This window comes from Agelaius phoeniceus, chromosome 38, assembly GCF_051311805.1.
Source record: "Agelaius phoeniceus isolate bAgePho1 chromosome 38, bAgePho1.hap1, whole genome shotgun sequence".
In the NCBI taxonomy this organism is placed as follows: Eukaryota; Metazoa; Chordata; class Aves; order Passeriformes; family Icteridae; genus Agelaius; species Agelaius phoeniceus.
In genome coordinates, this window is record NC_135304.1 from 1,890,647 (window position 1) to 1,918,500 (window position 27,854).

The following is a 27,854-nucleotide window of genomic DNA, read 5'->3' on the forward strand; positions in this document are numbered from 1 at the left end:
CTGGGAATGGGACTGGGATGGGAAACTGGGGGTACTGGGATGGGAAACTGGGACTGGGAATGGGACTGGGAATGGGAATGGGACTGAGGGGACTGGGATGGGAAACTGGGAATGGGAAACTGGGATGGGAAACTGGGAATGGGAATGGGATGGGAAACTGGGAATGGGACTGGGGGGAGCTGGGAATGGGAAACTGGGAATGGGAGGGGCTGGGAATGGAACTGGGGGACTGGGAGAGGGACTGGGGTGGACTGGGGGGAACTGGGGAGGGACTGGGAGGGACTGGGGCAGCTCCTGGAGCCACTGGGAGGGACTGGGCTGTATTGGGAGGCACTGGGAGGTGCAGGGCCATACTGGGGGGCCATCCTGGTCCATCCTGGAAGGTTCCATCCCACGCTCTCCCCCCCAGCTGGAGCCCTCCCGGCCGTACCATTACACGCCCCCCCCCGCCCCCCCCATCGCGCCCCCCTATGCCCGGGCCTGCAGCCTGCGCCGGGGGGGGAACCCGGGAACGGGGACAGGGATGGGGACACCCCCGGGGGGACACCCAGAGCACCGGGACCGGAGGGGCGGGCAAGGAACCCCGAGGGAGACGGGCGGGCAAGGAACCATGAGAGAGATGGGTGTGCAAGGAACCCTGAGAGAGATGGGTGTGCAAGGAACCATGAGGGAGATGGGTGTGCAAGGAGCCCTGAGTGAGATGGGTGTGCAAGGAGCCCTGAGGGAGATGGGTGTGCAAGGAACCACGAGGGAGATGGGTGTGCAAGGAGCCATGAGAAAGATGGGTGTGCAAGGAGCCCTGTGTGAGAGGGGTGTGCAAGGAACCCTGAGGGAGATGGGTGTGCAAGGAACCCCCTGGGAGGAACGGGAAGGAGCCTCGTGTGAGGGGATGAGTGTGCAAGGAGCCCCGTGTGAGATGGGCGTGCAAGGAGCCCTGAGTGAGGGGGACAGAGCCTGGTGTGAGATGGGTGTGCAAGGAACCACGAGGGAGATGGGTGTGCAAGGAACCCTGAGTGAGACGGGTGTGCAAGGAGCCCCCCAGGAAGAGACAAGCGTGCAAGGACCCACATATGAGGGGGAGGGACCCTCGTGTGAGAGGGGCGTGCAAGGATCCGTGTGTGGGATGGGTGTGCAAGGAGCCCCTCAGGAGGGGATGGGTGTGCAAGGAGCCCCGTGCAAGGGGGAAGGAGCCCCGTGTGAGGAGCTGCGCCAGCTCCGTCTTTTGGACTGAAATGTGGGTGTGCAAGGGCTCCCATAGGTGTGCAAGGTGGGTGTGCAAGGGCTCCCATGGGTGTGCAAGGTGGGTGTGCAAGGGCTCCCGTGAGTGTGCAGGGCTCCCAGGGGTGTGCAGTGTGGGTGTGCAAGGGCTCCCGTGAGTGTGCAAGGGCTCCCATGGGTGTGCAAGGTGGGTGTGCAAGGGCTCCCGTGAGTGTGCAAGGGCCCCCAGGAGCCTCCCCTTGCACGCGCGTGTGACCCCCCCCAATAAACCCCCCCTGCTCCAGTCCCGGGGCTGCGGCGCCTTTATTGCAATGGAGGGGGGCTGGGGCATTGGGGGGCACCCCAGGTTTGGGGGGACCCTCGGGGGTTTGGGGGTGACCCTCAGGGGTTCGGGGTGAACTCGAGCATTGGGGGCACCCCAAATCTGGGGGTCTGGGGGGATTTGGGGGACCCCAGGTTTGCGGGGACCCTTTGGGGGCCCATCAGGGTCTGTGAGAGATCCTGGGAGGGCCTTGGGGGGATCCTGGGGGATTTGGGGCACCCCTGGGTTTTGGGGGTGCTGAGGGGGTTTGGGGGATTTTGGGGGAGATGTTGGGGGTGGGTTTGGAGTAGGACTTGGGGGGATCCCCCTGGGTTTTGGGGGTCCTGGGGGATTTGGGGCAACCCCAATGCACTGGGGGAGGGGGTCCTGGGGTTTGAGGGGATCCTCCTGAGCTCGGGGGGACCCCGGGTGCATTGGGGGTTCCTGGGGGACCCCCTGAGGCTTTGGGGGTGCTCTGGGGGATTTGGGGGATCCCTTGTGGGGTTGAAAAGTCCCCCTGGGGTTTGGGGGTCCTGGGGGAACCCCTGAACTCTGGGGTTTGAGGGGTTCACCCAGGCTGGGGGCAAAGAGCATCCCCAGAGCTTTGGGGGTGTCCCCAGTTCCGGGGTGCCCATTTTTGGGGTGCCTGGGGCTTTGGGGGTTCCTGGGTGGGGTTTTGGGGGTCTCCCCGGTTTTGGGGTGTCCCCAGAGCTTTGGGGGTTCCCGGAGGGGCTGGTGAGGGTTTGAGGGTCTCCCAGTTTTTGGGGTGCCCATTTTGGGGTTCCCGTGTCAATCCTCGCTGCGCAGCAACCAACGCTGGGGCTTCCTGGGGGGAGTGGCGGGGGTTTTGGGGTGCCCCCATTTCGGGGTGTCCCCAGTTTAAGGGTGTTCCCATTTCGGGGTGTCTGGAGCTTTGGGGATTCCTGGAGGGAACAGTGATGGTTTTGGGGTGTCCCGAGTTTTGGGGCGTCCCCAATTTTGGGGTGTCCCCAGTTTCAGGGTGTCCCCATTTCCGGGTGTCCAGAGCTTTGGGGGTTTCTGGAGGGAACAGTGATGGTTTTGGGGCATCCCCAGTTTCGGGGTGCCCATTTTGGGGTTCCCATTTCAGTCCTTTCCGCGCGAGGCCTCGGCGTTGGCACGCATCAGTTGGGTGACCCTGGGTGGGATCATGGGGGTTTTGGGGTGCCCCATTCCTGGGTGGGCTGGTGAGGGATTTGGGGGCCCCGATTTGGGGTGCCCCATTTTGGGGTGCCCATTTTGGGGTGCCCGTTTCGGGGTTCCCGTTTCAGTCCTTTCCGCGCGAGGCCTCGGCGTTGGCGCTCAGCAGTTGGGTGACCCTGGGTGGGATCATGGGGGTTTTGGGGTACCCCGTTTTGGGGTGCCCCATTCCTGGGTGGTCTGGTGAGGGTTTTGGGGTGCCCATTTTGGGGTGCCCATTTTGGGGTTCCCCTTTCAGTCCTTTCCGCGCGAGGCCTCGGCGTTGGCGTGCTTTAATTGGGTGATCCTGGGTGGAATCATGGGGGTTTTGGGGTGCCCCATTCCTGGGTGGGCTGGTGAGGGATTTGGGGTGTCCCCATTTTGGGGTGCCCATTTTGGGGTTCCCCTTTCAGTCCTTTCTGCGCGAGGCCTCGGCGTTGGCGCGCATCAGTTGGGAGTTCCTGGGTGAGATCGTGGGGGTTTTGGGGTGCCCCGTTTTGGGGCGCCCCATTCCTGTGTGGGATCATGGGGGTTTTGGGGTGCCCATTTTGGGGTGCCCCATTTTGGGGTTCCCATTTCGGGGTCCCCGTTTCAGTCCTTTCCGTGCGAGGCCTCGGCGTTGGCGCGCATCAGTTGGGTGCTCCTGGGTGGGATCATGGGGGTTTTGGGGTGCCCCGTTTTGGGGTGCCCCATTCCTGGGTGGGATCATGGGGGTTTTGGGGTGCCCCATTCCTGTGTACCCCATTTTGGGGTTCCCATTTCGGGGTCCCCCTTTCAGTCCTTTCCGCGCGAGGCCTCGGCGTTGGCGCGCAGGACGGCGCCGGGGCTGGGGTACGGCCGCTGCTGGAACAGGGGCCCGGCCGCCGTCGTGTCCGCGCCCGTCTTGGCCTCGTTGCGCTTGGGCAGCCCCGTGGACCACGTCCCCCTGCCGGGACACGGCGAGGAATGGGGGTCACGGGGGTCCCCCAAAACCCGGGGTACCCCAAAAACCCCTCCCCGTTACCCCAGGCCGTACCGGGGCGCGTCCGAGTAGGCGCTGGGGTCCATCGGGTCCAGCTCCTCGTCCTTGCGGCCGCCTGGGGGGCGTGGGGGGGTCAGCAAAGCTCCAGAACCCCCCAGAATCCTGGGGGACCCCCCCAAAATTCCTCCCAGGGAATTCCCCCTGGAATTCATGGGGAACCCCCTCCCCACAACCCCCTGAAATGCCAGGGAATCCTCTATGGAACCCCCCGAAATCCCAGTGGACCCCCTGGAACCCCCCGAAATCCCAGGGGACCCCCTGGAACACCCCAAAATCCCAGGGGACCCCTGGAACCCCCCGAAATGCCAGGGGACCCCCTGGAACACCCCAAAATCCCAGGGAACCCCTGGAACCCCCCGAAATGCCAGGGGACCCCCTGGAACACCCCAAAATCCCAGGGGACCCCTGGAACACCCTGAAATCGCAGGGGACCCCCCCCCTTCCATCCCCTGACACCCCAGGGAATCTCCTGCGGAATGCTCAAAGCGCCCCAAAATCCTGGGGGAGTGACCCCAGAACGCTCCTCAGAGCCCCCCAAAATCCCAGGGAATCTCCCCAAAATCCCAGGGAATCTCCCCAAGAACACTTGAAGCCCCCTGAAATCCCAGGGACCCCCCCAGAATGTTCAGAGCCCCCCAAAATCCTGAGGGAATCCCCTTGAAATCCCAGGGACCCCTCCCCCAGAACACTTGGAGCCCCCCAAAACCTTGGGGGATCCCTCTCAAAAATGCTCAGAGCTCCCTGAAATCCTGGGGGATCCCTCCCCAGAATCCTTAGAGCCCCCCCAAAATCCCAGGGAATCCCCCCAAAATCCCAGGGGACCCTCCCTCGACCCCCCCCAAAATCCCAGGGACCCCCCCAGAATGTTCAGAGCCCCCCAAAATCCCGAGGAATCTCCTAAAAACCCAAGGAACCTCTCCCCCAGAGTGCTTGGAGCCCCCCAAAATCTTGGGGGATCCCTACCCAGATTTCTCAGAACTCCCTGAAATCCTCGGGGATCCCTCCCAGAATGCTCAGAGCCCCCCAAAATCCCTGGGACCCTCCCCAGAATGCTCAGAGCCCCCCAAAACCTTGGGGGATCCCTCTCTGAAATGCTCAGAGCCCCCTGAAATTCTGGGGGATCCCTCCCCAGATTCATCAGAGCTCCCCAAAATCCTGAGGAATCCCCCCAAAATCCCAGGGGACCCTCCCTTGAACCCCCCAAAATCCCAGGGACCCCCCCAGAATGTTCAGAGCCCCCCAAAATCCTGAGGAATCCCCTCGAAATCCCAGGGACCCCCCCCCAGAACACTTGGAGCCCCCCAAAATCTTGGGGGATCCCTCTCTGAAATGCTCAGAGCTCCCTGAAATCCCGAGGAATCCCCCCAAAATCCCAGGGGACCCTCCCTCGACCCCCCCAAAATCCCAGGGACCCCCCCAGAATCTTCAGAGCCCCCAAAATCCCAGGACCACCCCCAAACCCCCTGAAATCCCGGGACCCCCCGGAACACTCAGAGCTCCCCGAAATCCTTGAGGAACCCCCAGAACCCCGAGAGAATCCCCCCCACCCTCCACCAAAACGCCTGGAGCACCCCAGAATCGCGGGGACCCCCCAAAATCCCCTGTGCCCCCGGTACCTTTCTTGCCCTTGGGGTACGGGGCCAGCTCCTCCCGCCGGTGCCCCCGGCGCTCCCGCGGCGCCTCCTCCTTCTCGGGGGGCTCCTCGGCCTCTGCGGGGCCACTGGGGTCAGGGCACCCCAAATCCCCTGGGGGGACCCCAAATCCCCTGGGGGACCCCAAATCCCCTGGCGGGACCCCCCAGATCCCCCTCAAGCTCTGGGGACACCCCCAGTTCCTCCCATGGGGTTTGGAGACCCCCCCGCCCCCAGATGCCCCTGTGGGGTTTGGAGACCCCCCCAAGATCCCCCCGTAGGTTTTGGGGACCCCTCCCCAGGTTTTGGGGTCCCCCCAGTTTCCCCCCCCCCCCCGTAGGTTTTGGGGACCCCTCCTCAGGTTTTGGGGTTCCCCACAGATTTTGGGGCTCCCCCAGTTTTTGGGGACCCCCCGGGTTTTACGTCCCCTCCCAGTTTTGGGGTCCCCCCAGTTCCCCCCCCCCGTAGGTTTTCGGGCTCCCTCAGTTTCCCCCCAGTTTTTGGGTACACCCCAGGTTTTGGGGTTTCCCAGTTCCCCCCCTCCCCAAGTTTTGGGGTCCCCCCAGTTTTTGGGGACCACCCCGGATTTTGGGGACCCCCCCCGGATTTTGGGGACCCCCCCAGTTTTGGGGACCACCCCGGATTTTGGGGACCCCCCGGGTTTTGGGCCCTCCCCCAGGTTTTGGGGTCCCCCCAGTTCCCCCCCCCCCCCCCCAGTTTTTGGGGATCTCCCCCAGTTCCTGGGGCCCCCCCAGGTTTTGGGCACCCCCCCGGGTTTTGTGCCCCTCCCAGTTTTGGGGTCCCCCCAGTTTTCCCCTCCCAGTTTTGGGGTCCCCCCAGTTTTCCCCTCCCAGTTTTGGGGTCTTCCCAGTTCCCCCCCCATGTTTTGGGGCCCCCCTAATTTTTGGGGATCTCCCCCAGTTTCTGGGCCACCCCCCCAGGTTTTGGGGTCCCCCCAGTTCCCCCCCCTCAGTTTTTGGGTATCTCTCCCCCCCAGTTTCTGGTCCCCCCAGGTTTTGGGCACCCCCACATTTCCCCCCCCCCCCCCTTGCCCCGGTTTTGGGGACCACCCCGGATTTTGGGGCCCCCCCCATTTTTGGGGTCCTCCCAGTTCCCACCCCCAGTTTTTGGGGATCTCTCCCCCCCAGTATCTGGCCCCGCCCCAGGTTTTGGGCACCCCCATCCCAGTTTTGGGCACCCCCCCAGGTTTTGGGCACCCCCCCGGATTTTGGGGACCCCCCCAGCTTTTGGGACCACCCCGGATTTTGGGGACCCCCCCCCCGGATTTTGGGGCCCCCCCCGTTTTTGGGGTGCCCCACCTGCGCTGCCCCGCGCTCTCCGCGCGGGTTTGGTGATGACGGAGTTGGGGTCGCTCGGGGACAGCCACGACACCAGGTCCGTGTCCACGTTCCAGTAATAGGGCAGCCCACTGGGGGAAGGGATGGGCTGTGGGATCTGTGGGGCCAGGGGGGCCCTACGGACCCTACAGAGCCCAGGGGGGGCCCTATGGACCCTACAGAGCCCAGGGGGGGCCCTATGGACCCTACAGAGCCCAGAACAGGGCCCTATGGACCCTATAGAGCTCTATGGATCCTACAGAGCCATGGGGAGCCCTATAGACCCTATAGAACCATAGGGGGGCCTATGGACCTTATAGAGCCCTAGGGACCCTACAGAGCCATAGGGGCCCTATAGAGTCCTATGGAGCCTATAGAGCCCTATAGACCCTATAGAGCCACAGGGGGCCCCATGGACCCTATAGAGCTCTATGGACCCTACAGAACCATGGGTGCCCTATGGATTCATGGGGCAGGGGGCTATGGATCCTATAGAGCCCTACAGATCCTATAGAGCCCTAGGGGGCCCTGTAGAACCCCATGGAACCTATAGAGACTGGGGGAGGGCCCTATGGACCCTATAGAGCCATGGGGGAGCCCTATGGACCTTACAAAGCTCTACGGACCCTATAGAGCCCTACAGATCCTATAGAGCCATGGGGGGCCCTATAGAACCTTATAGACCCTATTGAGCCATGGGGAGGCTCTACAGACCCTATAGATGCCCATGGACCCTATAGAGCTTAGGGCTGGCCCTACAGAGCCCTATGGGCCCTATAGAACCCTCATGGGGGGCTGTGGACCCTGGGAGGGGCCCTGAGGACCCTACAGAACCCTGTGGGGGCTATGGACCCTATAGAGCTCAGGGGGCCCCTCTGGACCCTACAGACCCCACAGGCCCCAGAGTGCCCAGCAAAGGCTCCTATAGGCCCCCAGAGGCTGTAAAGGGTCCCTGTAGGGCCGGAAGGTGACCCTGACCCCACAGGGGGGGTACAGACCCCATAACACCTGGAGAGGAACCTACAGCACCGGGAGGGTCCTTACAGCCCCTATAGGGCCTGTGGAGAGTCCCTATAGCCCTGGGAAGCCCTGAGGAGGGACCCTATGGCCTCTATAGGGGCTGGGAGGAATCTATAGGGGCTGGGAGGGATCTATAGGGGCTGGGAGGGATCTGTAGGGGCTGGGAGGGATCCATAGGGGCTGGGAGGGATCTGTAGGGGCTGGGAAGGATCTGTAGGGGCTGGGAGGGATCTATAGGGGCTGGGAAGGATCTATAGGGGCTGGGAGGGATCTGTAGGGGCTGGGAGGGATCTGTAGGGGCTGGGAAGGATCTGTAGGGGCTGGGAGGGATCTGTAGGGGCTGGGAGGGATCTATAGGGGCTGGGAGGATCTATAGGGGCTGGGAAGGATCTGTAGGGGCTGGGAAGGATCTGTAGGGGCTGGGAAGGATCTGTAGGGGCCCTACAGCCAGGGGAGGGCCCCGATAACCCTGGGGGAACCCCAGGAAGGTCCCTATGGCCCTATAGGGGGCATGGACACCAGGGGTGTTCCTACAGCCCCTATAGGTGATCCTATAGCCCCTATAGGATCCGGGGGGTCCCTATAACACTGGGGGGGGGGTCTCACAAGGAGGGGGAGGGGTCTCCCAAGGAGGGGGAGGGGTCTCCCCGGGTGGGGGAGGGTCTCACCAGGTGGGGTCGATCACTTTGTACCAGGGCGGCATCAGCCCCTCGAGCCGCGAGGCTTCGTAATCCACGTGGGCGTCATCGTAATCCTCAGCGATGATCTCCTCCTCGGGCTCTGGGCGGGGCATAACACTGACCCCGCCCACTGCCACACCCACCGCCAAACCCCGCCCACTGCCCCAATCCTCAGCGATGATCTCCTCCTTGGGCGTTGGGCGGGGTGTCACACTGACCCCGCCCACTGCCACACCCACCGCTCAAACCCCGCCCACTGCCACACCCACTGCCCAAACCCTGCCCACTGCTCAAACCCCGCCCACTGCCCCAATCCTCAGCAATTATCACCTCCTCAGGCTCTGGGCGGGGCGTCACACTGACCCCGCCCACTGCCACACCCCCGCCCACTGCCACACCCACATCCCCAGCCCCCCTCCAGTGCTGGCAATGGTCTGGGGTGAGGCTGGGATGAGAGCCCCGCCCAGAGCCCCACCCACCGATGAGCCACACCCACAGCCCAGAGCCACACCCACCGATGAGCCACACCCACAGCCCAGAGCCACACCCAGTGCCGCTGACCCCGCCCACAGCCCAGAGCCACACCCAGTGCTGCTGACCCCACTCACAGCCACACCCAGTGCTGCTGACCCCACCCACAGCCCAGAACCACACCCTGCCCATAGCTCCACCCTCAGCTGATAACAATGTCCACAGCTCCACCCACTGCCCATAGCCCCGCCCACTGCCCATAGCCCCGCCCACTGCCCATAGTCTCACCTACTTACCCAGCCCCACCCACTGCCCCTAACTCCACCCACTTCCCACAGCCCCGCCCACTGTCCCAACCCCGCCCACTGCCCCTTAACTCTGTCCCATGCCTATAGCCCCGCCCATTGCCCATAACCCCGCCCACTGCCCCTAACCCCCCGCCACCATTTCCCAGGCCACGCCCACTCCTCACCCTGGCCACACCCCCTCCAGCCCCACCCAGCGAAGCCCCGCCCCCTCTCACCGGGCTCCACGTGTTTGAGCAGCCCCCGCTTGGCCAGGCGGGACTGGAGAGCCACGGGCAGCGGCATGGCCGGGGGGCAGCACCGGGAATGCCCCGGGAATTCACCGAGACAGCACCGGAGAGGGGCCAGCACCGGGGCAGACTGGGGACACACCGGGACAGAGGCGTCAGCACCGGGACAGCACCGGGAACAGACTGGGGGCAGCACCGGGACACGGGGGGCAGCACCGGGAACCCCGGCTGGGGCACCTGGACACGGTCAGCACCGGGAACACACTGGAGACAGACTGGGAATGCCCCGGGAATCACCGGGGTCAGCACCGGGAACCAACCAGGACCCGGCTGGGGGCACGGGACAGGGGGGTCAGCACCGGGAACAGACCGGGAACCACCGGGAATACCCCGGGAACCAACCGGGGACACCCCGGGAACCCCGCAGAGCCCCGGGACCCCGCTGCGGGCGCGGCTCGGGGTTCCGGGACCCCCCGAATCTCTCCGGGACCCCCCGAGACCCCTCGGTGTCCCGGGAAACCCCTCGGGCACCGGGGAGAGCCCCGAGAGCTGCGGGAACAGCCCCGGAACCGGCAAAGGAGCCCCGAGACCCCCCCCGTAACCCCGGAGAGCTCCCAGAAACCCCCGGAAGAGCGGGAACCCCCCTGGAGACCCCCGGAACCAACCCGGGAACCCCAGTTCAATCCCAGTTCAGTCCCAGTTCGGTCCCAGTTCCCCCAGTTCGGTACCAATTCGGCCCCAGTTCAATCCCAGTTCAGTCCCAGATACCGCAGTTCAGTCCCACTTCGGTCCCAGTTCCCCCCGTTCGGTCCCAATTCGGCCCCAGTTCAATCCCAGTTCAGTCCCAATTCCCCCAGTTCGGTCCCAGTTCAGTCCCAATTCCCCCAGTTCGGTCCCACTTCGGTCCCAGTTCAGTCCCAATTCCCCCAGTTCGGTCCCACTTCGGTCCCAGTTCGATCTCAGTTCAGTCCCAGTTCACCCAGTTCGGTTCCACTTCGGTCCCAATTCAGTCCCAATTCCCCAGTTCGGTCCCAGTTCGGTCCCAGTTCAGTCCCAATTCCCCCAGTTCGGTCCCACTTCGGTCCCAGTTCGGTCCCAATTCAGTCCCAATTCCCCCAGTTCGGTCCCAGTTCGGTCCCAATTCAGTCCCAATTCCCCCAGTTCGGTCCCAGTTCGATCTCAGTTTAGTCCCAGTTCACCCAGTTCAGTCCCAATTCCCCCAGTTCGGTCCCACTTCGGTCCCAGTTCGGTCCCACTTCGGTCCCAGTTCACCCAGTTCAGTCCCAGTTACCCCAGTTCGGTCCCGGCTCCCACCGGAAGCCGCCGCCGGCCTCGCGCCGCTCACGTGACCGCGCTGCCCCCCTTGCCCCCGCCCCCGTTGCCTCGGTAACCCCCGGCATTTCCGGTGACCACGTGACCCACCCCGACCAATCGGCTGCGGTACAGCGCGGGCGCTCGGCCAATCAGCGCGCGGGAACGCGGCGCGCGCGGCGCGGGACCCGCATGGGCGCCGCCATGTTGGGGGGGGCGGCGGCTCCGCGCTGTTTTTTGGGATTCGCTGCTCAAAATGGCGGCCCCGGGGGCTCCGGGGCATCCCGGGCTCACCCCGAACCCGCCCCGCATCCCCCCCCCCCCCCCGGCACGGGGCTCCAAGGACACTGGGGAACGAACGGGGGCTCTGCCCCTTTATTAAAGCTGCGCTCGAGGGGTCAAAGGTCACCGGGCACAGGTCGGGGGGTCCCTGAGGCGGCCACGGGGGTCACAGTGCAAAGGTCACGCCCCGGAGGGGGGCAGAGGTCAAAGGCCAGCAGCAAAGGCCCCAGAGGAGAGTAGAGGTCAAAGGTCAGTAGCAGGAGGTCACCAGGAGGTCCCTGAGGTTGAGGCCACCAAGAGAGGTCAGAGGGCCAGCACAGGGGTCAGCGGGGTCACAGAGAGGTCAGGGGTCACATCAGGGTCACAAATGGGTTACAGAGGTCCCACAGAGAGCAGAGGCTCCAGGCAGAGGTCAGAGGTCACAGAGAGGTCAGAGGTCACGGGGGGTCAGGCCAGGCGGCAGCCTCGGGACCGGGGGCGGGGCCGGGGTTGCTGGGTGGGGACTGGGGAGGCCCCAGGGGGGCGGAGCTGCGGGGGGAGGGGGATGGGCTCCCCCAGGAACAGCCCCTCCCATGAGGAAGATGATGATGATGATGATGATGATGATGAAGGCCAGCGGGGGCGGCCCCGGCCCCTCCCCCGCCGCAGCGCTGGGGGGGAGCCCTGGGGGGGGGAGGGGCAGGGCCTGGAGGGGGGAGGGGAGGGGCCACAGGGGGTGGGACAGGGGGTGGGGCAGGGGGCGGCCCCCAGGTCAGGCAGGGAGTGGCGGTGGGGGGAGGGGCAGTGGGGGGAGGGTCTGGTGGGGGAGGGACCTGTGGGGGAGGGACCTGTGGGGGAGGGGCCTGTGGGGGAGGGGCAGGGCGTGGCCCCCAGCTCGGGCAGGGAGTGGCGGTGGGGACCCCCCCGGCGGAACTGGGGCTGCCAGCCTGTGGGGGAGGGGCCGGGGAGCCCAGTTAGCGATCCCAGTTAACCCCAGTCAACCCCAGTCAACCCCTGTTAACCTCCCCAGTAACTCCCAGTGCTCCCAGTTACTCTCTGTGAGCCTCTCCAGTGCTGCCCCCAGGGCTCCCAGTAATTCCCCTGTCGATCCCAGTTCCCCCCAGTCCCTCCCAATCCCTTCCAGTTCCCCCGCAGTTCCCCCCAGTCCCCTCCCAGTCCATCCCATTTCTCCCCCCCAGTCCCTCCCATTGCCCCCCCACCCTCCCAGTCCCTCCCATTCTCCCCCCAGTCCCTCCCAGTGCCCCCCAATCCCTTCCAGTTCCCCCAAGTCCCTCCCAGTCCATCCCATTTCTCCCCCCCAGTCTCTCCCATTGCCCCCCCCACCCTCCCAGTCTCCCCAGTCCCCTCCCAGTCCATCCCAATTTTTCCCCCCAGTCCCTCCCATTGCCCCCCCACCCTCCCAGTCCCTCCCAATCCCCTCCCAGTTCCCCCCCAGTACCCCCTCCGGTCCCTCCCAGTTCCCCCGCAGTTCCCCCCAGTCCCTCCCAGTCCCCCCAGTCCCACCTGCCGGGGGTGCCCCTCCCCAGGATCTCCTCCGGGGGGCGCTGCGGGGCCCGGGGCTGTTGTTGTTGTTGTCGTTGCTGGGGGCGCAGCGGGGGGAGCAGAAGATTTGCCCCCCCCGGGGCAGGAAGGGCCGGCCCAGCAGGGGGCGCCCGCAGGGGGCACAGCGGAAACAGCCGGGGAGGGGGTGCCAGTGCTGCCCCCTATGGGTGACATGGGGGTCCTGCAGGTCTGGGGACAATGGGGACAATGGGGACAGTGAGGGGACACTGGGGGTGCCAGTGCTGCCCCCTGTGGGTGACGTGGGGGTCCTGCACCTCTGGGGACAGTGGGGACACTGAGGGGACACTGGGGGTGCCAGTGCTGCCCCCTGTGGGTGACGTGGGGGTCCTGCAGGTCTGGGGACAATGGGGACACTGAGGGACAATGGGGACAGTGAGGGGACACTGGGGGTGCCAGTGCTGCCCCCTATGGGTGACATGGGGGTCCTGCACCTCTGGGGACAGTGGGGACAGTGAGGGGACACTGGGGGTGCCAGTGCTGCCCCCTGTGGGTGACATGTGGGTCCTGCAGGTCTGGGGACAATGGGGACACTGAGGGGACACTGGGGGTGCCAGTGCTGCCCCCTGTGGGTGACATGTGGGTCCTGCAGGTCTGGGGACAATGGGGACACTGAGGGGACACTGGGGGTGCCAGTGCTGCCCCCTGTGGGTGACATGGGGGTCCTGCACCCCTGGGGACAGTGGGGGGACAGATGGGACAATGGGGACACTGAGGGAACCCCCAGACCACCCCAGGGACCCCCACAAATCCCCCCTGAACCCTTTTAGGACCCCTTGAGGATCTCCAAAGCTCCCTGGGGAAACTAAAACCCTCTCAGGGACCCCAAACTGCCCCGGGGGACCCCCTTGGGACCCCCAAAACTTCCCTGGGGACCCCCAAACCGCACCGGGGACCCTCTTAGGATCCCCTGGGGACCACCATGAACCCCCCTGGGGACCCCCAAACTGCTCCTGGGACCCCCAAACCCGTCTGAGGACCCCAAATTCCCCTACAGATCCCCAAACCCCCCCTGGACACTCCCTTAGGATCCCCAGGGACCCCCATGTACCCCCCTGGGCACCCCAAACCCCCCCTGGGGACCCTCTTAGGACCCCTTTAGGACCCCCTGGGGTCCCCCAAACCCTCCTGGACACCCCCAAATCGTCCATGGGACCCCCAAAACTTCTCTTGTGGCCCCCAAACCCCTCTGAGAACCCCCAAAACTTCCCCTGGCGTCCCCCAAACCCACCCTGGACACTCCCTTAGGATCCCCAGGGACCCCCATGTACCCCCCTGGGGACCCTCTTAGGACCCCTGGGACCCCCAAGCCCCTCCTGAGGACCCCTTTAGGACCCCCGGACACCCCCAAATCCTCCGGGACACCCCCAAAACTTCCCCTGGGGATCTCCAAAACCACCCCTGGACACCCCCAAACCCTTCAGGGCCCTCTCTTAGGACCCCTTGAGGACCCCCAAGCCCCTCCTGAGGACCCCTTCAGGACCCCCAAATCCTCCGGGACACCCCCAAAACTTCTCCTGTGGCCCCCAAACCCCTCCGAGGACCCCCAAACCCACCCTGGACACCCCCAAACCCTTCAGGGCCCTCTCTTAGGACCCCTTGAGGACCCCCAAGCCCCTCCTAAGGACCCCTTTAGGACCCCCAAAACTTCCCCTGGGGACCCCCAAACCCTGCCTGGACACCCAAAACTTCCCCTGGGGTCCCCCAAACCCCTCCTGGACACCCCCAAACCCTTCAGGGCCCTCTCTTAGGACCCCCAGGGACCCCCAAACCTGCCCGTGTCCCCCCCGTGGCCCCTCACCGATGGGGTCCCCGCAGGTGTCGCACAGGTGGGCGCGGCGGGCGCGGCAGGGGGGGCACAGGGGCTGCCCCTCCCCCCCGGGCAGGCTCTGGGGGTCCAGGGCCCCCTCGCACTCCAGGCAGCGCAGGTGGCGCAGGTGCCAGCGGCGCCCCCCGGCCTCGGCCCAGCGCCCCCCGAAAATCAGCTGGGATGGCGGGGAAAGAGGGGTCAGGGACACAGAGACCCCAAAAATCAGCTGGGATGGGGGAATAGAGGGGTCAGGGATACAGAGACCCCCAGAGACCCCCAAAAATCAGCTGGGGGAACACGGGGGGGTCAGGGATACAGAGACCCCCAGAGACCCCGAAAATCAGCTGGGATGGGGGGGGAAAGAGGGGTCAGGGACACAGAGACCCCTAAAATCAGCTGGGATGGGGCACAGGGGGGTCAGGGACACAGAGACCCCAAAAATCAGCTGGGATGGGGGGGGAAGAGGGGGGTCAGGGACACAGAGACCCCAAAAATCAGATGGGATGGGGGAAAGAGGGGGGTCAGGGATACAGAGACCCCCCCCAGAGACCCCAAAAATCAGCTGGGGGAGCATGGGGGGGTCAGGGATACAGAGACCCCCAAAAATCAGCTGGGGAGGGGGGAAAGAGGGGGGTCAGGGATACAGAGACCCCCAAAAATCAGCTGGGATGGGGCACAGGGGGGTCAGGGATACAGAGACCCCAAAAATCAGCTGGGATGGGGGGAAAAGAGGGGGGTCAGGGATACAGAGACCCCAAAAATCAGATGGGATGGGGGAAAGAGGGGTCAGGGACACAGAGACCCCAAAAATCAGATGGGATGGAGGGGGGAAAGAGGGGTCAGGGATACAGAGACCCCAAAAATCAGCTAGGGGAGCATGGGGGGGTCAGGGATACAGAGACCCCCCCAGAGACCCCAAAAATCAGCTGGGATGGGGGGGGAAAGGGGGGGTCAGGGACACAGAGACCCCAAAAATCAGCTGGGATGGGGGGGAAAGAGGGGGGTCAGGGATACAGAGACCCCAAAAATCAGCTGGGATGGGGGAATAGAGGGGTCAGGGACACAGAGACCCCAAAAATCAGATGGGATGGGGGGGAAAAGAGGGGTCAGGGACACAGAGACCCCAAAAATCAGCTGGGATGGGGGGGGAAAGAGGGGTCAGGGATACAGAGACCCCCAAAAATCAGCTGGGAGGGGGGAAAAGAGGGGGTCAGGGACAAGAGACCCCCACAGACCCCAAAAATCAGCTGGGGGAGCACGGGGGGGTCAGGGACACAGAGACCCCAAAATCAGCTGGGATGGGGGAATAGAGGGGTCAGGGATACAGAGACCCCCAGAGACCCCAAAAATCAGCTGGGATGGGGGAATAGAGGGGTCAGGGACACAGAGACCCCAAAAATCAGCTGGGGGAGCATGGGGGGGTCAGGGATACAGAGACCCCCAGAGACCCCCAAAATCAGCTGGGAGGGGGAAAGAGGGGTCAGGGACACAGAGACCCCAAAAATCAGCTGGGGAGCACCAGGAGGAGATGGAGGAGTGCCCAGCACCCAAAGAACCCCTGAGCCACCCAAAATCACCCAGAGCACCCCATAACCTCCCATAACTGCCCACAGCACCCCATAATCACACTGAGCACCCCATAACCCCCCCATAACTGCTCCCAGCACCCCATAACCCCCATCCCCACCCCACACCGCTTCACCTCGTCACAGCCAGGGCAGAGGTGTCCCCATGGGGCCACCCCATAACCACACTGAGCACCCCAAAACCACCCATACCCGCCCCATAACCACACTGAGCACCCCAAAACCACCCATACCCACCCCATAACCACACTGAGCACCCCATAACCACCCATACCCACCCCATAACCACACTGAGCACCCCATAACCACCCATACCCACCCCATACCCACACTGAGCCCCCATAACCAGCCCTTCAGGACCCCATATGCCCCCCATAGCCACTGATAGCACCCCATAACCACCCCATAACTGCCCATAGCACCCCATAAGCACCCCATAACCACAGTCAGCACCCCACAGCACCCCATACCCACCCTGAGCACCCCTTAACCACCCCTTAACCACCCCATAACCACCTCATAACCACCCCATACCCAGCCCTTCAGGACCCCATATCCCCTGTACCTCGTCGCAGCTGGGGCAGCGGTGCCGCACGCTGTCCCCATGGTGCTGCCCCATAACCACACTGAGCACCCATAACTGCCCATAGCACCCCATAACCACCCCATAACTGCCCATAACCACCCCATAACCACACTGAGCACCCCATACCCACCCCATAACCACCCTCTGCACCCCATAACCACCCCTTCAGGACCCCATATCCCTCCCATAGCCAGTGATAGCACCCCATAACCACCCCATAACTGCCCATAGCACCCCATAACCACCCCATAACCACCCCATACCCACCCTGAGCCCCCATACCCACCCTGAGCCCCCCATACCCCCGTACCTCGTCGCAGCCGGGGCAGCAGTGCCGCACGCTGTCCCCGTGGTGCTGCCCCATAACCACACTGAGCACCCCATAACCACCCCATAACTGCCCCATACCCCCGTACCTCGTCGCAGCCGGGGCAGCGGTGCCGCACGCTGTCCCCGTGGTGCTGCCCCATAACCACCCTGAGCACCCCATACCCACCCATATCCCCCCATTCCCCCGTACCTCGTCGCAGCCGGGGCAGCGGTGCCGCACGCTGTCCCCGTGGTGCTGCCCCATAACCACCCTGAGCACCCCATACCCACCCTGAGCCCCCATTCCCCCGTACCTCGTCGCAGCCGGGGCAGCGGTGCCGCACGCTGTCCCCGTGGTGCCGCCCGCACAGCAGCCGCCCGCTGTCGCCGGGGCAGAAGTAGATGAGGTCCACGAGGGGCTGCTGGCACTGCTGGCAGCGGAAGCAGCGCGGGTGCCAGCACAGCCCGAGCCCCGCCCGCGCCGCGAACACGGCCAGGGCCCCGCCGCGCACCGCGGCCCCGCACTGCGGAACAACGGGACCGGGATGGCATCTGGGCCGGGGGCCGCCCTTTTACAGCCCCACAGACCTCGGACTGGGGACTCAGGGGGGCTGGGATCCCCCCCTTTTACAGCCCCACAGCCCTCAGACTGGGCAGTCAGGGGAGCTGGGATCCCCCCCTTTTACAGCCTCCCACACCTCAGACTGGGCAGTCAGGGGGGGCTGGAATTGGGGCTGGGATCCCCCCATTTTACAGCCTCCCACCCTTTAGCCCGGGGAGTCAGGGAGGGCTGGGATCTGGGGTGGGATCCCCCCATTTTAAACCCCTCACCCTTCAGCCTGGGAAGTCGGGGGGTCCGGGAATTGGGGGGGTAACACCCCCATTTTACAGCCCCCCACCCTTCAGCCTGGGGAGGTCAAAGGGACCAGGAATTTGGGGTGTGATCCCCCCCTTTTACAGCCCCACCCCTCAGCCTGGGGTGGTCAAGGAGCGCCCAGAATTGGGGGGTAACACCCCCATTTTAAACCCCCCACCCCTCAGCCTGAGGAGGTCAATGGGGCCGGGAATTGGGGGTAACACCCCCCGGTTATAGCCCCCCACCCATAAAGCTGGAGGGCTCAAGAGGCGCCCAGAATTGGGGGGTAACACCCCCATTTTACAGCCCCCTACCCTCCAGCCTGGGGAGTCAGGGGGGGCTGGAATTGGGGGTGGGATCCCCCCTTTTTACAGCCTCCCACCCTTCAGCCTAAGGAGGTCAATGGGGCCGGGAATTGGGGGGCAACACCCCCATTTTACAGCCCCCCACCCTTCAGCCTAGGAAGTCGGGTGGCCCGGGAATTGGGGGGTAACACCCCCATTTCCAGCCCCCCATCCCTTACAACAGGGGGTCAGGGGGCACCAGGAATTGGGGCCCATTTCTGCCCGTTTTTGGGGTGCCCGTTTTCTGCCCGTTTTTGGGGTGCCCGTTTTCTGCCCGTTTAAGGGTGTTCATTTTTGGGTTGCCCATTTTCTGCCCATTTTGAGGTGCCCGTTTTCAAGTTGCTGTTCTAGGGTGCTCATTTTTGGGGCACCCATTTTGAGGGTGCCCATTTTCTGCCCATTTTTTGGTGCCCATTTTGGGGTGCCCATTTTCTGCCCATTTTTTGGTGCCCATTTTTGGGGTGCGCATTTTAGGGGTGCCATTTTTGAGGTGCCCATTTTGGGGTGCCATTTTCGGGGTGCCCATTTTCAGTTGCCCATTTTTGGGGTGCCCATTTTGGAGGTGCCGATTTTTGGGGTGCCCAGTTTCCGCCCATTTTTGGGGTGCCCATTTTCGGGGTGCCATTTTTGGGGTGCCCATTTTTTGCCCGTTTTGGGGATGCCCATTTTGGGGGTGCCCATTTTGGGGGTGCCCATTTTCTGCTCATTTTGGGGGTGCACATTTTGGGGGTGCCCGGTTTCTGCCCTTTTTGGGGCTGCCCATTTTTGGGGTGCCGATTTTGGGGTGCCCATTTTTGGGGTGCCCATTCTCTGTCCATTTTTGGGGTGCCATTTTGCAGGTACCCATTTTCTGCCCATTTTGGGGGTGCCCATTTTGGGGGTGCTCATTTTGGGGGTGCCCGTGTTCACGTTGCTGTTCTAGGGTGCTCATTTTTGGGGCACCCATTTTGAGGGTGCCCATTTTCTGCCCATTTTTTGGTGCCCATTTTTGGGGTGCCCATTTTAGGGGTGCCATTCTTGAGGTGCCCATTTTGGGGTGCCATTTTCGGGGTGCCCATTTTCAGTTGCCCATTTTTGGGGTGCCCATTTTGGAGGTGCCGATTTTTGGGGTGCCCAGTTTCCGCCCATTTTTGGGGTGCCCATTTTCGGGGTGCCATTTTTGGGGTGCCCATTTTTTGCCCGTTTTGGGGATGCCCATTTTGGGGGTGCCCATTTTGGGGGTGCCCATTTTCTGCTCATTTTGGGGGTGCACATTTTGGGGGTGCCCGGTTTCTGCCCTTTTTGGGGCTGCCCATTTTTGGGGTGCCGATTTTGGGGTGCCCATTTTCTGCCCATTTTGGGGTGCCCATTTTTGGGGTGCCATTTTGCAGGTGCCCATTTTCTGCCCATTTTTGGGGTGCCCATTTTGGGGGTGCCCATTTTGGGGGTGCCCGTGTTCATGTTGCTGTTCTAGGGTGCTCATTTTTGGGGTTCCAGTTTGAGGGTGCCCATTTTGGGGTGCCCATTTTGGGGTGCCCATTTTGGGGGTGCCCATTTTCTGCCCATTTTCGGGGTGCCATTTTCGGGGTGCCCATTTTGGGGTGCCGTTTTCGGGGTGCCCATTTTTGGGGTGCCCATTTTTGGGTTGCCCATTTTCTGCCCGTTTTCGGGGTGCCCATTTTTGGGGTGCCCATTTTCTGCCCATTTTGGGGTGCCGTTTTCGGGGTGCCCATTTTCGGGGTGCCCATTTTGGGGTACCCATTTTCTGCCCATTTTGGGGGTGCCCATTTTGAGGTGCCCATTTTGGGGTGCCCGTTTTCAGAGTGCCGTTTTCGGGGTGCCCATTTTGGGGTGCCATTTTGGGGTGCCCATTTTCTGCCCGTTTTCGGGGTGCCCATTTTTGGGGTGCCCATTTTCTGCCCATTTTAAGGGTGCCCATTTTCGGGGTGCCCATTTTGGGGGTGCCCATTTTGGGGTGCCCATTTTCGGGGTGCCCCCACCTGCTGGCAGACGGCCCCCGCGCTGGTGAGGGGGAGGGGCCGGATGCTCCCTTGCCCCAAATTTTCCCGTTTCCGGCGTTGGGCGAAAAGTTTCAGCTCCCGACGCTCGGCCTCGTCCAGGTCGTGGCAAAACTGGGGCTGGGGAGGGGCGGGAGAACCTCAGACCACCCCAAAAACCCCCAAAATACCCCCAAAATACCTGCAAAATACCCCCAAATACCCCAAAACTACCTAAGGACACCAAATGCACCCCAAAACTACCTAGAAACACCAAATCCGCCCCAAAAACCCAACCCAAAATCAGTTCAAAAATACCCTTGAACAACAGAAATCCACCCCAAAAATGCCCTCAAACAACCCAAATCCACCCCAAAAACACCTCAAACCCAAATCCACCCTAAAACATCCTTGAACAACCCAAAACTGCCCCAAAACCGCCCTCGAACGACCCAAAACCACCCCAAAAATGCCTTAGAACAACCCAAGACCACCCTAAAACCACTCAAAAATAGAAGAAAATGCCACAAAACACCCTGAAATAACCCAATTACCCCAAAACACCCCAAATCACACCCCAAACACCCCAAAAACTGCTTTGTACCATCCAAATCTCCCCAAATTCCCCAAAACCACCTTGTACCATCCAAACCCACCCTAAATACCCCCAAAACTACTTTGTAGCATGCAAAAATGCCCCAAAAACCACTTTGTACCTTCCAAAATGACCCCAAATTCCCAAAATCCCCCCAAAATCCACTTTGTACCATCCAAAACCTCCCCAAACACTCCAAACACCACATTATAGCATCCCAAAACCACCCCAAATACCCCAAAAACCACTTTGTACCATCCAAAACTGCCCCAAACACCCCAAAACCCCCCAAAAAACCACTTTGTACCATCCAAAACTGCCCCAAACACCCCAAAACCCCCCAAAAAACCACTTTGTACCATCCAAACCCTCCCCAAACACCCCAACCATCACTTAATCGCATCCCAAAACCACCCCAAGTACCCCAAAAACCACTTTGTACCATCCAAAACCACCCCAAACACCCCAACCATCACTTTATAGCATCCCAAAACCCCCCCAAAAACCACTTTGTACCATCCAAAACCTCCCCAAACACCCCAAACACCAGTTTATAGCATCCCAAAACCACCCCAAATACCACTTTATGGCATCCCAAAACCAACCCAAATACCCCAAAACCACTTCGCACCATCCAAAACCACCCCAAAACCCCCCCAAAACCACTTTATAGCATCCCAAATCACCCCAAATCCCCCAAAACCACTTTGTACCATCCAAAACTGCCCCAAATTCCCCAAACCCCCCCCAAAAGCCCATTTGTACCATTCAAAACCACCACAAACTCCACTTTATAGCATCCCAAAACCACCCCAAATCCCCCCAAAACCCCTTTGTACCATCCAAAACCACCCCAAATCCCCCAAAAACCCGTTTGTACCATCCAGAATCACCCCAACCATCGCTTTATCCCATCCCAAAACCGCCCCAAATACCCAAACGCCGCCTTTACAAACGCCCAGAAAAAGCCCCAAACCCAGCTCCGAACGCCCAGAACGGCCCCAAACCCGCCCCAAACCCGCCCCAAACCCGGCCCCGGTGCCCCCGGTGCCCCCGGAGCCCCCGGCCCCGCTCACCTCGAGGTCGTGCGGGGGCAGCTGCCGGAGCAGCTCCCGCAGCCGGTGCCGCTCCCCGGGGCTGCGCAGCCGCGGCACCAGCGCGGGCGGGAGCAGCGCGAAATACTGACACACCTGGGGGCGGGGCTTAGCGGGGCGGGGCTCAGCGGGGCGGGGCTTAGCGTGAAATACTGACACACCTGGGGGCGGGGCTTAATGGGGCGGGGCTGAGCGCGAAATACTGACACACCTGGGGGCGGGGCTTAATGGGGCGGGGCTCAGCGGGGCGGGGCTTAGAGCGAAATACTGACACACCTGGGGGCGGGGCTTAATGGGGCGGGGCTTAACGGGGCAGGGCTTAGCGCGAAATACTGACAGACCTGGGGGCGGGGCTTAATGGGGCGGGGCTTAATGGGGCGGGGCTTAGAGCGAAATACTGACACACCTGGGGGCGGGGCTTAATGGGGCGGGGCTTAACGGGGCGGGGCTGAGCGCGAAATACTGACACACCTGGGGGCGGGGCTTAATGGGGCGGGGCTCAGCGGGGCGGGGCTTAGAGCAAAATACTGACACACCTGGGGGCGGGGCTTAATGGGGCGGGGCTTAACGGGGCGGGGCTGAGCGCGAAATACTGACACACCTGGGGGCGGGGCTTAATGGGGCGGGGCTTAGCGGGGCGGGGCTGAGCGCGAAATACTGACAGACCTGGGGGCGGGGCTTAATGGGGCGGGGCTGAGGGGGCGGGGCTGAGCGCGAAATACTGACACACCTGGGGGCGGGGCTTAATGGGGCGGGGCTCAGCGCGAAATACTGACACACCTGGGGGCGGGGCTTAGCGGGGCGGGGCTTAGCGGGGCGGGGCTTAGAGCGAAATACTGACAGACCTGGGGCGGGGCTTAATGGGGCGGGGCTCAGCGGGGCGGGGCTTAGCGCGAAATACTGACAGACCTGGGGCGGGGCTTAGCGGGGCGGGGCTTAGCGGGGCGGGGCTTAGCGTGAAATACTGACAGACCTGGGGGCGGGGCTTAATGGGGCGGGGCTGAGCGGGGCGGGGCTGAGCGGGAAATACTGACAGACCTGGGGGCGGGGCTGAGCGGGAAATACTGACTTGGGGGCGGGGCTTAGCGGGGCGGGGATGAGGGGGCGGGGCTTAGCGGGGCGGGGCTGAACGGGAGCAGCGCGAAATACTGACCGACCTGGGGGCGGGGCTTAGCGGGGCGGGGCTTAGCGGGGCGGGGCTGAGCGGGGCGGGGCTGAACGGGAGCGGTGAGAAATACTGACAGACCTGGGGGCGGGGCTTATTTGGGCGGGGCTCAGCGGGGCGGGGCTGAGCGCGAAATACTGACAGACCTGGGGGCGGGGCTTAGCGGGGCGGGGCTGAGCGGGGGGCTTAGCGGGGCGGGGCTTAATGGGAGCAGCGATAAATACTGACAGATGTGGGGGCGGGGCTTAGCGGGGCGGAGCTTAGCGGGGCGGGGCTGAGCGGGGCGGGGCTTAATGGGAGCAGTGGGAAATACTGACAGACCTGGGGGCGGGGCCTAGCGGGGCGGGGCTGAACGGGAGCAGTGGGAAATACTGACAGACCTGGGGGCGGAGCTTAGTGGGGCGAGGCTAAATGGGGAGGGGCTTAATGGGAGCAGTGAGAAATACTGAAAGACCTGGGGGCGGGGCTTAATGGGGCGGGGCTGAATGGGGCGGAGCTCAATGGGACCAGTGAGAAATACTGACAGACCTGGGGGCGGGGCTTAACGGGGCGGGGCTAAACAGGGCAGGGCTTAAGGAAGCAGTGAGAAGAACTTACACACCTGTACAGGGGGCGGGGCTTAATGTGGCAGGGTGTAATGGGAGCAGCAGAAAGAACGGGCACACGTGACCGGGGCAAGACTTAGTGGGGCGGGGCTAAACGGGGCGGGACTTAGCAGGGTGGGGCTGGACAGCAATACCTGGGAGGGGTGGGGCTTAGTGGGGCGGGGCTTACTTAGTGGGGCGGGGCTTAGCGAGGTGCGGCACAAGGGGTGGGGCTTAGTGGGGTGTGGCCTATGTGGAGCAGGTGGGAGGAGTACTGGGACACCTGGAGAGGGCGGGGCTAAGATGTTTGCCATGGGTGGGGCTTCAGAGGGGTGTCCCACGATGGGCGGGGCTTGGAGGGGTGTGGCCCAGTGGGCGGGGGTTTGATGGGACAGGTGTGAGAGGCACAGGGTCAGTTGTGAGAAACGGGGTGGGGCATAAGTGGGCGTGACTGGGCAGGGTGGGGCTGATTGGGTGGGGCCTCACTGGGGGTGTGACTTCACCAGTGGGTGGGGCCTGGAGGGGGTGTGGCCGATGGGGGCGGGGTTTGGATGGGGCGGGGCTTCATTGGACAGGGGTGAGAAACACCTGGGGGAAATGGGGGCGGGGCTTATGGGGCGGGGCCTCAACAGAGTGGGAGCTGCTGTGGCAGGTGGGCGGGGTTTCCTACACAAGGGGTGGGGCTTCAGAAGGTGGGCGGGGCTTGTTTGCAGGGGCATGGCCTGGCCAGGGGGCGGGGCTTGGCTCAGGGCAAGGGGATCTGTGGGGTGGGCGGGGCCTGGGTGGGATTGGGGCGGGGTTTGGGGGGGTCAGGACTCCATGAGGGGGTGCCCCAAGGGAATTGAGCTCGGGGGGGGTCTTAGGGGGGTCAGAACATTTTGGGGAACATGGATGGGGGGGGGGTCCCCATCCCTGGGGTGTTTTTGGGGTCCCGTGTGAGGTGGGGGGCGCAGATGGGAGGGGTCTCCATCCCTTGTGGGGTGTTTTGGGGTCCCGGGCGGGTTTAGGGGGCACAGATGGGGGGGGGGGTTTCCATCCCTGGGGTGTTTAGGGGTCCCAGGGGGATTTGGGGCACACAGATGGGGGGTCTCTGTCCCTGCGGTGTTTGGGGGTCCTGGGGTGTTTTGGGGGGCGCAGATGGGGGGGTCTCCATCCCTGGGGTGTTTGGGGGGTCCCAGGGGGTTTTGGGGGCACAGATGGGGGGGGGGTCTCCATCCCTGGGGTGTTTCGGGGAGCGCAGATGGGAGGGGGGGGGTCCCCCATCCCTGGGGCGGTTTGGGGGTCCCCGGGGTGTTTTGGGGGGCACAGATGGGGGGGGTTTCAATCCCTGGGGGGTTTGGGGTTCCCGGGGTATTTTGGGGTCCCCAGGGTATTTTGGGGTCCCTGGGGTGTTTGGGGTGCCCGGGGTTACCTGGTCAGGGCTGAGGCCGGGGGGGGCCCAGGCGAACTCCTCGGCCGAGCACCCCGAATCCTCGGAGCCGGGGGGGGGGTGGGACTCGGGGAGCAGCCGGGCCAGGACCCCCTGCAGGGCCGGGGGGACCCCGCCCCCCACGTGCTCCCCCCGCGGGCATTTGCAGTGCAGGCAGAGCTTCCTGGGGTGGGGGACCCCGAAACGCCGTCAGGGGGACCCCAAAATCTGGGCATGGGGCGCCCCGAAATCTGGGCATGGGGCTCCCCAAAATTCATCATGGGGCAGCCCAAAATACGGTCAGGAGCACCCCAAATTAAGGTCAGGGGGCGCCCCAAAATCTGTAATGGGGACACCCTAAAATCCAGGAATGTGGGCATCCAAATCTGGGGATAGGGCACCCCAAATAAGGTGAAGGGAATCCCCAAAATATGGTTGGGGGGGCCCAAAAATCCAGGAATGTGGGACCCCAAAATATGATAATGGGGCACCCCAAAATTCGGTCAGGGTGCACCCCGAAATCTGGGGATGAGGCACCCTAAAATCTGGTCATGGGGACCCCAAAATACAGTTGGGGGACACCCCAAAATCCAAGAATGTGGGCACCCCAAAATTCGGTCAGGGAGCACCCTAAAATCTGGTCATGGGGACCCCAAAATTTGGTAGTGGGCACCACAAAACATGGTCTGGGGGCACCCCAAAATCCAGGAATAGGGACACCCTAATATTCGGTCAGGGGGCACCCCAAAATCTCAAAAGGAGCACCAAAAAACTGTAATGGGACACCCCAAAATGTGATAATCGGGGGCACCCCAAAATCCGTTAATGGGGACACCCCAATATTCCCCTCCCAGCTCAGGGGCACCCCAAAATCCCCCTCCCACCAGGGGGACACCCCAAAACCCTCATCCCATGCAAGGGGGGTGATGTCGGACACCCCAAAACCGCCCTCCCAGCCCCTGGGGGTGATGTGAGACACCCCAAAACCCAATAATGGGGGCACCCCAAAATCCACTCCCATCCCAGGGACACCCCAAAACCGCCCTCCCAGCCCCTGGGGGTGATGTGAGACACCCCAAAACCCAGTAACAGGGGCACCCCAAAATCCACTCCCACCCCAGGGACACCCCAAAACCGCCCTCCCAGCCCCTGGGGGTGATGGGGGCGCCCCAAAATCCCCCTCCCAGCCCGGGGCACCCCAAAAGTGGCCTCACCTCCAGGGGTGCTCCTGGAAGCCCGGGCAGAGCTCCCGGCACACCCGGCACGGCCGCCCCCGCTCGGGGTCCTGGGCCTGGGGGCACAGCGGGGTCAGGGGCACCCCAAAATCCCCTCCCATCCCAGGGGGGTCAGGGGCACCCCAAAATCCCCTCCCATCCCAGAGGGGGTCCGGGGGGAACCCAAAAACGGTCTGGGGGGGGACACCCCAAAAAACAGCCAGGAGGGATGGCAGGGACACCCCAAAATGCTGGGGGGGCTGGGGGGCAACAGCCCTAAAATGGGGTCCGGGGGGGGCATCAAAATGGGGGGGGTGGGCAGGAAAAAGGGGGGGGGCAGTAAATGAGGCCAGGGGGGCCGGGGGGGCCACGCCAGAAATGGGGGGGGGGTCTATGGGTGGGGCACACGTGGGATCGGGGGAAAACCCCAAAAATGGGGTCAGGGATGGGTGGGGGGAACCCCCGAAATGGGGCGGGGGGTTGGGGTTCACCCCCTAAGCCCCCCAACCCTACAGACCCCCCCAACCCCACAGGCCCTTCCTGGAGCCTCTTTGAGACCCCCGAGCCACAGCCCCCCCCATGGCCCCTCCCGCAGAGCCCCCCGAGACCCCAACGCGCCCCCAAAGCCGCTCCACAGGGCCCCCAAAGCCCCAGAGCCCCTCGAGTTCCCCAGAGCCCCCCAAGGTGCCCCCAGAGCCCCCCAAGGTGCCCCCAGAGCCCCCCAAGTGCCCCCAGAGCCCCCCTGGTTCCCCCGGCCCTCACGGCTCGCTCCGATCGCCGCCGCCGGGACCCCCGGGTGAACATGGCGGGCCTTGGACACGCCCCCGGACACGCCCCCAGCACTGGCCACGCCCTCACCTGCAGTAGGCCCCGCCCCTTCAGGTAGATGGCGAGTTAAGCCCCGCCCATCGCCACGAGGCCATGCCCCCACCGGAGCCGCCTTTGGGGCCCTCCAAACCCCGCCCCCAGCGGCGCTGGCCACGCCCCCAGCGCTGGCCACGCCCCTCGGCCAGAGCTGGGCGGGCTCGGGGGCTCTGAGGGGGGGCGAAGTTTGGGGGTTCAGGGGTTTGGGAGATTTGAGGTTTGGGGGTTCGGGGTTTTGGGGTTCGGGGGTTTTGGGGGTTTGGGGGCTCGGGATTTGAGGGGTTCGGGGGGTGTTCGAGGGTTTGGGGGTTCGGGGTTTGGGGGGGTTCGGGTGCGTTTGGGGGGGGTTTGGGTGCCCAGGGGGTTCAGGAATTGGGGGTTTTGGGGGTCTCTGGGGCGGGGGGATTCGGGGACTCAGGGGTTTGTGGGTTAAGGGTTTGGGGGTTCGGAGCTTGAGGGGTTCGGGGGGTTTCAGGGGGGTTTGGGGGTTCGCGGTTTGAGGGGTGCGGGGGGGTTTGAAGCGTTCAGGGGTTCTGGGGGTTCGGGGTTTGGGGGTTCTGGGGTGTGTGACGGGTTCGGGGGTTTGGGAGATTTGGGATTTGGGCGTTCGGGGCTTCGGGGGGCTCGGAGGTGCGGGGGGTTCAGGGGTTTGGGGGGTTCAGGGGTTCGGGGTTTGGGGTTTTTGGGGCTCTGAGGTTTGGGGGTTCGGGGGTTTGGGGTTTGAGGAGGTCACGGGGGATGTGAGGATCAGGGGTTGGGGGATTCAGGGGTTTGGGGGGTCTCGGGGCTTTGTGGGTTCGCGGTTTTGGGGGTTCGGGGCGTTCGTTTAGGGGTTCGGGGATTCGGGGGTTTTGGGGGGCTCTGGGGTGGGAGGGTTTGGGGGCTCAGGGGGTTCGGGG

The 27,854-nt window shown here is 63.6% G+C and overlaps 2 protein-coding genes across 18 annotated transcripts in view; one reads left to right on the forward strand and one right to left on the reverse strand.

The window, feature by feature from the left end:
- The window catches only part of FTSJ1 (FtsJ RNA 2'-O-methyltransferase 1), a 29,975-nt gene extending 28,474 nt beyond the window's left edge, over positions 1 to 1,501 (forward strand). For 8 of the 13 annotated variants that reach the window (XM_077172392.1, XM_077172386.1, XM_077172384.1 and 5 more), the window contains one exon: positions 410 to 1,342. In XM_077172392.1, the coding sequence (XP_077028507.1) occupies positions 410 to 1,231 (822 nt within the window). In that variant the 3' untranslated portion in view covers positions 1,232 to 1,342. Of the gene's footprint in view, positions 1 to 409; positions 1,343 to 1,365 lie in introns of those variants that run through there. The other 5 variants (XM_077172391.1, XR_013180200.1, XR_013180201.1 and 2 more) reach the window with 5 other exon arrangements.
- LOC129134516 (polyglutamine-binding protein 1-like) lies at positions 1,493 to 26,935 on the reverse strand. Of its 5 annotated transcripts, XM_077172378.1 has the most exons (13): positions 26,854 to 26,910; positions 26,092 to 26,168; positions 24,881 to 25,061; positions 21,703 to 21,816; positions 20,035 to 20,172; positions 17,170 to 17,379; positions 12,508 to 12,735; positions 9,400 to 9,541; positions 8,394 to 8,505; positions 6,688 to 6,797; positions 5,354 to 5,446; positions 3,732 to 3,792; positions 1,493 to 3,641 (listed from the first exon to the last, which is right to left on the reverse strand). In XM_077172378.1, exons 1-13 carry the CDS (start codon positions 26,893 to 26,895, stop codon positions 3,491 to 3,493), a joined length of 1,659 nt encoding a protein of 552 aa, XP_077028493.1. In that variant the 5' UTR covers positions 26,896 to 26,910; the 3' UTR covers positions 1,493 to 3,490. The 5 variants fall into 5 exon arrangements, with proteins under 5 accessions (XP_077028493.1, XP_077028496.1, XP_077028497.1 ...); XM_077172379.1 differs by lacking the exons at positions 1,493 to 3,641; positions 3,732 to 3,792; positions 5,354 to 5,446; ... (1 more) ...; positions 8,394 to 8,505; positions 9,400 to 9,541 and adding exons at positions 11,076 to 11,930; positions 14,366 to 14,549 and having other exon boundaries at positions 26,854 to 26,933; XM_077172380.1 differs by lacking the exons at positions 1,493 to 3,641; positions 3,732 to 3,792; positions 5,354 to 5,446; ... (1 more) ...; positions 8,394 to 8,505; positions 9,400 to 9,541 and adding an exon at positions 11,076 to 11,930 and having other exon boundaries at positions 26,854 to 26,935.
- Between the last annotated feature and the right edge of the window lie 919 nt (positions 26,936 to 27,854).

Excerpts from the sequence above, each read along its gene's own strand:
- LOC129134516 (XM_077172378.1), bottom strand. The coding sequence starts at position 26,895 with ATGTTCACCCGGGGGTCCCGGCGGCGGCGATCGGAGCGAGCC. Across the intron at positions 21,817-24,880 it reads CCGGCCTCAGCCCTGACCAG|GTGTGTCAGTATTTCGCGCT; the intron begins GTAACCCCGGGC and ends CCCCGCCCCCAG. Across the intron at positions 9,542-12,507 it reads GGGAGGGGCACCCCCGGCAG|TCTGCCCCGGTGCTGGCCCC; the intron begins GTGGGACTGGGG and ends GTGTGTCCCCAG.